The sequence below is a fragment of the Limulus polyphemus genome, unplaced genomic scaffold (genome assembly GCF_000517525.1).
Source record: "Limulus polyphemus unplaced genomic scaffold, Limulus_polyphemus-2.1.2 Scaffold767, whole genome shotgun sequence".
In the NCBI taxonomy this organism is placed as follows: Eukaryota; Metazoa; Arthropoda; class Merostomata; order Xiphosura; family Limulidae; genus Limulus; species Limulus polyphemus.
Window position 1 is genome coordinate 163,733 of NW_013666377.1, and position 12,028 is coordinate 175,760.

Consider the following 12,028-nt stretch of genomic DNA (forward strand, 5'->3'; position numbering starts at 1 on the left):
CTGTTAATTTAAAAATCTTTAATAACTACTAGTGTTTACTGTTAATTTAAAAATCTTTATTAACTACTAGTGTTTACTGTTAATTAAAAATCTTTATTAACTACTAGTGCTTACTGTTAATTTAAAAATCTTTAATAACTACTAGTGTTTACTGTTAATTTAAAAATCTTTATTAACTACTAGTGTTTACTGTTAATTAAAAATCTTTATCAAGTCCCAATACCTATAGAAATGTTTAGTTTTGCTTAATTTGTGTAACTGTGTTTCTATATTTATTTAATTTTTTATACTCCTACAGTTATTTACAAAATTACTTGAAGTTTCACATGTATGTTTTTGACTCACTCCAAGAATATAAGCATAGAAAATTTTCGAAACAGTTGTGAGAGGGTCCTAAAAATGGAGATCTCAAATTTGATTGAATTACTTTAAAATTAGCATTAAAAAGCAGCCAAACGAGGCAGTAATCTAATTTCACATTTCGGAACTTTCCATATTTGTGACCCTATATCGGATCGAAGGGGTTTTGGAGTTCTCAGGACCGGAAAATCTAATGAGAATGTATAAATAATTGTTGAAAACGAGTTGTGCAATATGTTTAGCACAATTGTAGTTCACCATGAATTTTCATACATAATTTACAAGTTTTGAATAAAATTTTTTTAAATTAATCGTCCACAATCCTTAGCTGTAATGTTTAGTTGCCACTCTCAATCAGCATAAATTTTGTTCAGCTTATGATTTAAGGTGTATTACCAAAATTTTGTCTTTAAGGTGTTTATATGATGACTCACTCTTATTGACGTTGCTGTTTACAATTCTGTTACAAGTAAAATCTCAATGTAAAGAGGTAGCTTGCTAGTCACACGATTTATTGGCAAAATCTTTATAATTATCTGGACCATTTAAAAGCGGCATTCTAGAATAAATATCAAACACGCAACTCAGGGTGAATTTATAAACATTACCCTACGTCAAACTCTGTTTCTAAACAGTCTTTATTACTTAGTGAGCGAGCAATTAAGCGTCATTATAATAAAAGCTTCTGCGATATCACTTAAAGTAAAGTAAGATGGGAGAATTTTTGTTTTCGAACCCTCGCGTAAATCTACTCGAGGGTTATCTGCACTAGCTGACCTTAATTTAAAAGTGTTACACTAGAGGGAAGATAACTAGTCAACAACATCCACGGCTAACTCTTAGACTGCTCTTTTACCAACGAATAGTGGAATTAACCGTAACATGATAACGCCCCTATGGCCGAAAAAGCGAGCTTGCCAGGCCAGGGTAGCAGCAGCGTATTAATAACTAACGTACTCTCGAAGCCAAAGCAATACATTTGTCTTAAAGTCTTTTTTTCATGAATATATAAGAATAGTTAGAATCGCTGCAGAGATTGTGTTTCTAAGGGTTTTCATTTTAAAATAATAAGCCTTAGTTGTTATTATTATTATTTGAAGCAACCAGGGAGCAACCAATTAAAATTTTGTACAAAACACACTTGCGAACGTTTTCGCAAATGTAAGTAACCAGCACAGCAGATATAAGATACTGATGAGAAATTCAATAACGTTAATATAAATTTCGAAGCTAGTGGGTGGCCCCCCAGTGGCTCAGCGGTAAGTCTGCGGATTCACATTACTGAAAACCGAGTTTCGATACTTAGGCTGAGAACTACGGAGATAGTCCATCGTGTAGTTAGTTTGTGTTCATTTAAAATGATAAATAGAAAATGATAGTTTTGATTATTGGGCATGTTTTTGCCAAACAAAAATGTAACATAAATTATCCCCCAAAATAAATATTAGCTGTTAAATTAGGCTTCATATTTCTATTCGGTAGATATTACTGTGTAATATTACAATACCTTAAACACACTGTTTTAATTTTTCACAAAAATACCACTTTATTTCAACATTTTATTACAATACATCATTCAATTACACAAATCAATCTTTACAAAATGGCCAATATCAGTTCTTTTGCAAACAATGTGTATCATACAAAACACTTATTTTATATTCATATTCAATTCAAACTAAAAAATACTTTACACACATTTTCATTTAACATATATTACTAGTTTAGATTGCTTTGGGATTTTATTGCTAAAATTATAACAACCAGTTAATAAACAAGAGAAACATCTGTCTGAAGAAAGCAATTTGCTAAAAATTCTCACAGTTGAACATTTCCCAAAGAGGACAAAAAATAGTTGGCAAAATTAATTGAAATAACTAAGCACATTAATAAGTTTTGGGTATCCTTTTTAATTGAAATAACTAAGCACATTAATAAGTTTTGGGTATTCTTTTTTATTAAAATAACTAAGCACATTAATAAGTTTTGGGTATTCTTTTTAATTGAAATAACTAAGCACATTAATAAGTTTTGGGTATTCTTTTTTATTGAAATAACTAAGCACATTAATAAGTTTTGGGCATTCTTTTTAATTGAAATAACTAAGCACATTAATAAGTTTTTGGGTATCCTTTTTAATTGAAATAACTAAGCATACTAATAAGTTTTTGAGTATTCTTTTTAATTGAAATAACTAAGCACATTAATAAGTTTTGGGTATTCTTTTTAATTGAAATAACTAAGCATACTAATAAGTTTTTGTGTAATCTTTACCTCAATATTACTAAAAAAAGTAGTAATCCTTCAGATACAGATACCTCGTGCAACATCTCAAGATATTCTTAACGATGACAAGCATTTCTCAGGTATAACAAAATAATACCCCTTCTCCTCCATCAACATTTAGAAGGATATGATATGCCATTTTCCAGTTGTCTTCCAAAACAAACGAAAAACTTCAATTCACGTTTTAGAAAATAGAACAAAAAGAATCGTGTCGTTGTCAGTATATAACTATTTCCTGGTTTTATATTCTTAAGATACTAACGATTAAATGAGGTCAGGCTAGGAGATGTATATGTCTATGCCATGTTTCAATAACACTATCTTCATGGTATGCTATAACTATTATAAAAGCATAATACAAATGTGGGCAAGAGAGATTTTAAAAAGATAAAAAATTAATAGAGATATTATATAAAAAATCAAGCCATCTTTTACAATCACATACAAAATCGCCAATAGGTTTACATTATCAAAGTTTCATTCAGTGGATGGTTACGTTAAAGAAAACGTAGCTAGATTTCTTTAGAGTAGCTGTTACGAACATCTCATTAATTGCTCAGATATAAAGTTAATACATTATATAATTGAATGTCTGAGATATAAATATTTGTGTTTGAAGGATCGACTTTTTTTATCTTTTAACTGCTCTTAGAAGTTTCACTTATAGGTAATAACTTCTTAAGTTAGAACTAGAAAACATCTAATTTAATTTAGACTTCGGTTCGATTTAATGGTATGCTGTGTTATATAAAACAATTTACTTCAAAATTCCTGGAAAATCATGACTGATAATCCAAACATCTTGAAAATCACATATTAATTTCAAAACTTTATGGATAATATATATGAAAGCTGAAAACGTTTTCAAGAAGAGTTGGCACATCATTCATACTTTGCAACTTTTTAATGGTCTGAAATACAATATACTAACATCGATATTATTCCTACCACATAGCACAAACGTGGTCGATACATTACAAAATAGTGTCCATATTAAACTCCACTGAAAGTACAAAACGTTTAAACTGCAAACAAGCCAAGGTTATGTTTATGCAGGGATACACTTATGAAGATGGAATGAATATTTTGTTGTTGTTCTTTTTTTAGAAAATGAATTGCAACATATTTCTACTTTCAAAATATTATATAAACATTTCTTAAATACACTGAAATACCAAAATATACAACTCGGACCACGGATAAAAATTTACAGTATTTAAAACTATTTGAAGCTCAGACTAAATATCATAGACTATAGAACATTTTGTTTTTTAAAATAAATGTCGAATTAGACACTATAGCTCACAAGAGGTAGGAAATTTGCTTTGGATTCTAAACGTAATACACACCCAACAGTTGATTTGCAATCAATACTAGCATGCCAAATAAAGTTTAATTAACTGTGAAACGATATATATTTATTTGATTTTACTTAGACCCATCTGGAGTGGTAATTTGTATATTTCTATTACAAACAGAAATACACCAAAGATTGTGGATTTCAATTTATTTCCATTTACTCATGTGCGCATTTATAGGCTGAACGTCAGTAGTGCGCAGCTGTTAAGTCATGTTCGCTATTTATAACAATTTGGGAAAGAAGTTTTCTGAGTAATAATAACTAATTATAACAAGTTGAAAAAAGAATAATAATAATAAAAGAATGTCAAATTCAGATTGTAGCTCTCGAAGCGACACCTACCCTGTCATTATTTTTATAAGAATTAACAAAAACAATTATAATGTATTTAAAACCTAGAAAAAAAAACCCTTAAGATTGGCAGTTGTAATAAACCGAATGTTTGATTGGTATTATAATATCCTCAAATTTTGTAAGATTTTGACATAAAAGTTTAAAACAATTATAAATATTATTAATCATTGTAGTAATATTACACGTTTCTGTAAGTAATTCCCTTTGTTTGATAATATTTTAATTTAACTGGCTAGCTTGAAAATTTATTTATTTCAAAATTTAGTAGGTTTGAGTAATGGTTCATGATTATCAATGTGCAAATATTAGCCCTGAAATAATTCATTTTTTCTTTCAGTTTTGATTAACTTATGTATAACCAATATGCTTTGACGAATCCTTAAAACAAGAACGATGAACAAGTAAAGAGCCGTGACTAACACACAACAAATATTCTTTTGTGTTAAAAGTAATTATCGAATCGAAATCTGTTGTTACTTATAGTCAGTATGCAGGTTTAAGTGAATTAACATAGAATAAAGTTAGAAAAACGACCATTACTCTCCAAATTTTTATTTCGGCCTACGTTTCCCCATTGCAGTTTTATCAGAGCTAATAGTACAATAATTGTTTGATGTGAAAATATGCGTCATCTCGTTAGTCTTAGTTTTATCTCAGCAAGTTGTAGTTTCAAAGTTCCGAGCACTTATGTCCTTGGAATGAATAGATTGTATTGTAGATTTTTAATTACTAATTCCTTCTCAAACTGTTGTGCAGTCTAAATTTAATTGGACTTAACTTTTGACAATTTGTCAGATATATATATATATATTTCTAATTCTCATAACAAGAAAAATTGCGAATCACATTTCCACAAATGTTCCTCATTAATCTTCCTAGGAAAAAATACAATAACGTTGTTCCTTAAGACAGTCTTGATGTATGTATATATATACTCACATTACACACCTATAGATACACTATACAACAAACCTTGCTGAAAGAAAAGAGCTTACGAAAAGTCCGTCTACGGCTAATCTAATTTTGAGCACCCTCATTTTTTAATTTCTGCCTCTGTCATTGCCACAAAAACCAGTAACAAGTTCAGTGATTGCCACAAAAACCAGTAACAGGTTCAGTGGTTGCGCCACTCTTAACTGAATAAAACACTCCTGCAATTGGCAACTGATATGACTCGCAGCTTTTCGTGAAACTGATATATAGAAACTATAGACGTTCTTTCGTGGAAACCCTGACGGTATATAGGAAGAAACCTTTTTTTTTTCTTCACTGTGTGGAGCGTATATAAAGAAAAACAACAATATGATTATGGTTTAGTTTTTAATGAGAGAAGAACAGAAATGTAAATGAATTATTTCAGGTAGTTTTCATGACAGGTAATAGATTTATTATTTCAGGTAGTTTTCATGACAGGTAATAGATTTATTATTTCAGGTAGTTTTCATGACAGGTAATAGATTTATTGTTATTATGATAGAACAATTTACCGAGGGGTCACACCGGTTAAAAAAGTATTGATATTGAAAGGATACTTCTGTTTTTTTAATGTTCAACTTTATTGTTACACATGCGATAAATGTTCACAATTTCTTTAACGAAAAAAAGTAAGCTTTCGGAAAAAAAAGCTATAACGTATAATAATCAAGCGATTAAATAAAATGTAGCAAAAATATAGAATACTGTAAAATAAAACATCATAAACATCATTTGATTTTTCTTTTTTGTAAGAAAGCTTTAACTAAAATATTTTTTTTATTCTGCAGTATCTCACACAAATCAATAAACTTCACAAAACTTATAGGTTGAAGCGGATATTTTTATTCCTGGAAACATACTATTTATAGAAAAGATGGATAACTGGATTTCTTTTGATATATAATTTAAATTTTTATGGGCGTTTCCTTAACGTTTCTAGTGTAAAAGTTCTTCGAGAAATGGATTAAAGTGTCTTTTTAATATTTCATGGATATCTGGTATCGTAAGAGCTATTATCCATGGGCTGTATGATATCTTTAATTTCCTACGCGTTAGTGTCTGGTTTCTCTGTAACTTTAACCCGAGAATCATCTACGTAAAGTGATAAGAATCTGCAAGGCACGTTCTGTACTTTCTCTTGGAACGATTCACTAGAGACTGGTTTATATAAAGTTGTAAGAACTGCATCCTGGCTCTGAACTAGAGATGAACTGTATCCCATCTTCCCCTATTCCTTCGTTTTTTTTTACTTTAAGCCTATTTACGTTTATATGAAGTAATGATAAACTATAATTCATCTTCTCTATTCCGTAGTTTTTACTTTTTCTTTAACCCTAGAAAGATCTATGTGAAGTTTATGTAAGAATGGACTGTAAATCTTCTTTAATCCGGGGTAAAGATGTGTGAAGTAAAGCTGGACTATATAAATGTATTTCATATTCTATATTTACTAAGTTTTGGTTCTTTAATCCTAGGTAGATTCACGTGAAGTAATGATGGACTGTGCCTCATTTTATTTACTTTCACGTTCTTTTGTCAGGTATAATCAAATGAACTGAATCTATCTCACTGTCCTTTTACCCCAAATTGCTTTATGAGAAGTATATATATTTTTATTCGCTGTATAATACTATTTTCTTATACTATATGAGATAATTTCTACAATCTTCATTCTGGACAGACTAAGTGAAGTAGTTGTTCTTTCAGAAGGAAAGGTAAAAAAACAGTCACTTTCGATAAATATGGCCTTCTTTTGTTGGAGGATGGAGAGGATAAGGGTTCAACAAACGTTATTAAAGCTTTGATGGAAACAACGGCAACAGTAAATCAAGACATATTCAATGTCATGACGTCATTCATGGATGTACAAATATGGTTGGGCTGAAACACTCGCACGACATTGTTACAACAACATTTTTAATTAAGCTGCGTTTACTATTACCCACACCTATGTTTTAACATCGCTCATGCAATGAAGAGACACGACAGTAGTGTACAACAATGCCACTTGATGACGATACAACGACTGACACGCCCAAAGAAACATTTTATAGCTTTTGTCGGTTTACAACACCGTGTCGAAAAGAGATAAAGACTTGGAGATCGTTTCATCCTAGACAAGAAAAAGACAGAGATGATGAAATGAAAACAAGTAAAAATAAATGAAACAAATGAATATCAGCATGTTTTTACGAGCATGTCAGAATGTTATTAAATGGTATATAATCCAAGACACGTTTTTATAACACAAACTGCTTTGTTATATATTTCGTTTCCATTTTTTTCACAAAAAGGGCCACAGAATTTTTTTTTAAATAAACACTTCTATTCTTCACAATGATTTTGTGATAAAATTAGTTATCTTATTTTAAACATTTTATCAAAAAAAAAAACCAACAAGCAAAAAACACGAAAGAATAGCAAAAATCGTTTGAAATATAGACGGTTATTCCACTTTATAGAAAACTAGTTGCACATGCAAATACAGTGAGTGTAGTCACATATGTGAACCCTAGTGCAGCGAGCGACTTATTCAGAACCCGTATGTTTGACCAGTGACGAATTCCCGACCATTTCACAGTGTAATGCCGCTCGGTCAGTCTTTGGAGAATTACACCGAGATTATTAAACGATGTAAGGCCAAGAGGAAAAGCATTTCGAATAAGGGTACTTTTAGTGTTCTCAATAGAAATCACAGAAACATTCGCACAGCATAGCTTAGGATATCAATGGACTCTGAAAACTACATCTTAAGCCAATGTGGATCATTTTTAAAGTGAAGGCTATGGTTACAAAAGAGGATCTTCCGATAAAAAAGGTAACTGCAATGAATCTCTTGGTATCGTTAGAAAAAGATAAAAAATAAGAATTGAATCTTATAAAGGTTCACAAGTCAAACGTTCACTAGCTTTCAAAAACAGCTGTAAATTGGTGGTTATTTCCATGAGAAAGATGGCCGAAGAAACTATAGTCACAATGATACCATTCGACCACAAACCTGTCAAGTCTTCTAATGGAATCTATGAGGCCAGACAAACAGGTCCGAAAATTCACATTTCGGCTTTGAAATTGTATTCCTCTTTAATCTAAAATAATTGAGGTAAGAAACACACTTTTTGTTTGAATTAACATTTTTCATTCGTCATTTTTAATAAAAATTTTCGAATTGGGTTGGCTTTACTCTGGTTTGGTGGTCATTCCACTTCAGCTTTTTTATTTTATTTTTGGTGTGATAAATCTCCGGTTCAAAAATATTCATCCATATTACTCTTAAGTTACGTACATGATGACCTTAAGTTACGTACATGATGACCTTTAGGAATGGACAGCATTTTTTTTCAAATGGCTCTTTATTTAAGTACGTATAAACACATATAGTAGAGTTGACTTCCGTTTAAGACATATTTATATAACAAAAACATATTGTGTTTTTTACACTTGGTCAGCGATTTGGCTATATTTTTGTAGTTTTTTTTAAATTAGTGTATCTCTTATTTTGATTATTCATGGTGACTAGCCTATACTGAAGTAATATTTCAGACAAAATCTCCAAATATATATAAGCAAGGCGATAATATATTACATAAAGAAAGAATGCATATTGTATCCTATAAAAATTGAGGGTACATAAAAATTAACGGTATAAATTTTTATTGAAATCTGAAATTGCATTAAGCACATTACAATATTGCATATGCAATGTGAAAACTTATTATTACCGAATTATCTAAGAAGTTCTTGTCATTCTAACAATGTTAACAGTGAATACTTGAAGTAAGTTTTTAAGATACATATTTATCTTGGATAAGATATCAGAAGTCTTGATAATGGTCACAAATGGAAAATAAAGAATATATTCATCGTAAGGCTTCACTGCTGTCTGAATAATCTTTATTATATACTTATAACAAAAAAAGATCCGATGTATTAGAACCCAGCATGTATCAAGCAGTATAATTTGGTTCGTAATATCTACAATTCTCTGACAACAAGTTTTACATAAACTAATTAATCGCTTTGTCAAATGTAGTTTATAAACATGAGTCATTCGTTAATGGTAACGAATGGCGAATGGCTTTGCCATTAATTCTAAACTTCTAGCGAATAAAAATTTGTATGAAAGAGCACGTGCACGAGGCAGTTCTTGTATACATAAATACTATGTCAAAAGCCTGACATAAACGTAATGACTTTACAGTACCCTGAAACAGGGTACTTCGCTGAAGACACATTACAATGAAAGTATAAGATATTTGATAAAGCGCAGCTGAACATTAGTATCAACCCTTTAAATGATTTATCATCTCATTAAGAAGCTCAAGGGCTCTTGCTAAAGGTAGAATGCAAACTCGACATATATAAATGAAATATAAACCTAATAAATATCACTTTCGTAAAGTAATAATTATAAGAACAAATTTTTAATGGATAGTTTCGCTTTAGTTCGTTCTTAGCGTTATTATTTATTTTAAGCTGTGTGTGTTAAGCAAAACAAAATCATCTAACGAAGGAAAAGAGGAAAAACGCAGAGTCTGTTCTAAATTCTGAGCTAGTCGTTATTTTATGCAGTAAATCGATAATAGGCGCTGACTCCGTGGGTGCTCTGAGGTGTGACCACCCGCAGAAACGGGCTTTTTTTCACAAAAGTACATTGCGTAAAACCCTAATTTGGGAGGAAAATGCCTAGCCACTTTAATTAAATAGAGTAAAGACGAAAAATAAAAATTTAAGTTTTATTAAAAGCACCGACTCCGTGGATAAATTCACAGTTTGAGCACTCCTACACTCAGATTTGCGTGTAAAAGACTACCAAGACAGCCACGAGAGATTTCAAGGTGGAAGAGCCATAAGTAAAGTAAGCGCTAGGTTTAAAGGGGAAGTGCCACAAGCACAGAAATTTAAAGCCGCATTAGTGTCTTACTAGCAACATGGCACCTTTGTCACCCCCACCCCAAAGTTAAAAAATAAAGGAAAAATGTGACAAAAAAAAGCAAAACCATACTTATCCAAACATACAAGCTTTGAGATAGTTTACATTTCTCACAATACACAGCAAATTTTTTTAGTCCAACAACAAGACCTCAGCTACAACAGATTTACAGGAAATCACGGGATATGAAGAAAAGCTAATTATTTGTGAATACCATTACGAGATAATAACTACGTTCTTGTTGTTTTTTGGAGAAGACTGTCATAAAAATTCATCATAGACAAGTTTGGTATCATCAAAAAAAAAAGACAAGAGTGTGTAAAATATCCATCAAATACTTTGTTTTTTAAAACTAGTATTGCGTAATATGACAATTTAAAATGAACTTTCGTTCCTCAGAAGAAAAGTCCATTTTCAGAAAGGGTTCGGGTTGTTTGGTTTCTTTTCTGATGCTAAATATGTTTATGCTGCCGTTCTTTAGAATATCATGAGAATATAGCGTCCCCGTTAACTTTGTAAAGCATCATTAGCGTGACGTTTACCAAATATTTTCGAGATCATCCGAATAGTTTGCCTTCCCACCGTACCAAATTTATCTGATATCTTGTCAAAATTCCTGTGCCTTTCAAACATGTCAAACAGAGATATTTGAATTAAAAAAAAGCATTATCAAGAGTGAAAATAACGTCCAAGAAGACTATAAACAAATCCTAGAATTGAGGTTTATTCCCAAAGTGTTTAAAACACTGTCTCAAGATCCTTTGTTCAAGTTATAAGATCTTTGGCTGACTGACATATCCACAAACCACAAATTACTGTTAATTAAACATTTTATATTGTCGTGCATAGGCCGTAAAGTCCTCAACCGATTTATATTTACTCTGAGGCTTTTCAGCGTATTAAAACTTATCAGGCAAATATTATGTCATTCTAAATTTTTGTATATACCAGAAAAATAATTGAAATTCATCGGTTTCATTACTCCGTGTTGTTAACCAATAGCTTGCTAAAGACATTAACGTGGTCAATTTTTTTACCCCCAATAAAAATGACCCCAATATTTCTCATGCTTCTTGAAATAAAGTTAACTAGTAGCTCCCTTGTAGTTTCTGCACCTGAAGAAGCTCTGCCTATCTTTCCTTCTCCAGAACGATCGCAGGCGGTATCTATCAGTCACGGCGATGATTCTAAAAGATCTAGCACCGATTTACAACAGAAATTTTCCAGGTTGAGATTTTTTTATGACATAAGTAAAATACTTTCCAAGGGGATTTTATTATAAGCTTTGAATGAAAGTGAAAAAAAAAGTGCGTATTTGAAATGTCATTTTAAACCTGTCAAAGACTTTCCATAATTGCAACCAAAGGAAAGAAAAAAAGGAATATCAAGATGTTAATGAAGACAACTGGATGTGAGATGGTGACATTACAAGCGAAGGTTCACTAACGTCTTTCTAAAGATTTCAAACTTGTCACATTTTGAACTCTCAATAATTCTTTAGACATTCTAAAGCCGCTGGTTTAAAAACTTCAAGAAAGAGACTTGGGAATTTATCACGCATATTAGGAGATATAAAATGTGATGGAAGGTGTAAAGAAGTTACGAAACAAAACTGACATACTTGGTATGATGAAACAAAAGTACTTGGAAAGCTAAATAATGGAATCGATGAATTGATATAGAGAATTATATTAATTCAGAGGCCCGGCATGGCCAGGTGGATAAGGCGCTCGACTCGCAATCTGAGGGTCGCGGGTTCGAAT

The 12,028-nt window shown here is 31.2% G+C and overlaps 1 protein-coding gene across 2 annotated transcripts in view; it reads right to left on the reverse strand.

The window, feature by feature from the left end:
• LOC106460421 (Kv channel-interacting protein 2-like) overlaps positions 1-12,028 on the reverse strand; it is a 134,065-nt gene that overhangs the window by 2,322 nt on the left and 119,715 nt on the right. Inside the window, exon 6 of one of the 2 annotated variants that reach the window (XM_013920116.2) lies at positions 5,714-7,448. The exons of the other annotated variant lie outside the window; for it this stretch is intronic. Within the exon in view, the coding sequence (XP_013775570.1) occupies positions 7,401-7,448 (48 nt within the window). The 3' untranslated portion in view covers positions 5,714-7,400. Of the gene's footprint in view, positions 1-5,713; positions 7,449-12,028 lie in introns of those variants that run through there. 2 annotated transcript variants of the gene reach the window in all.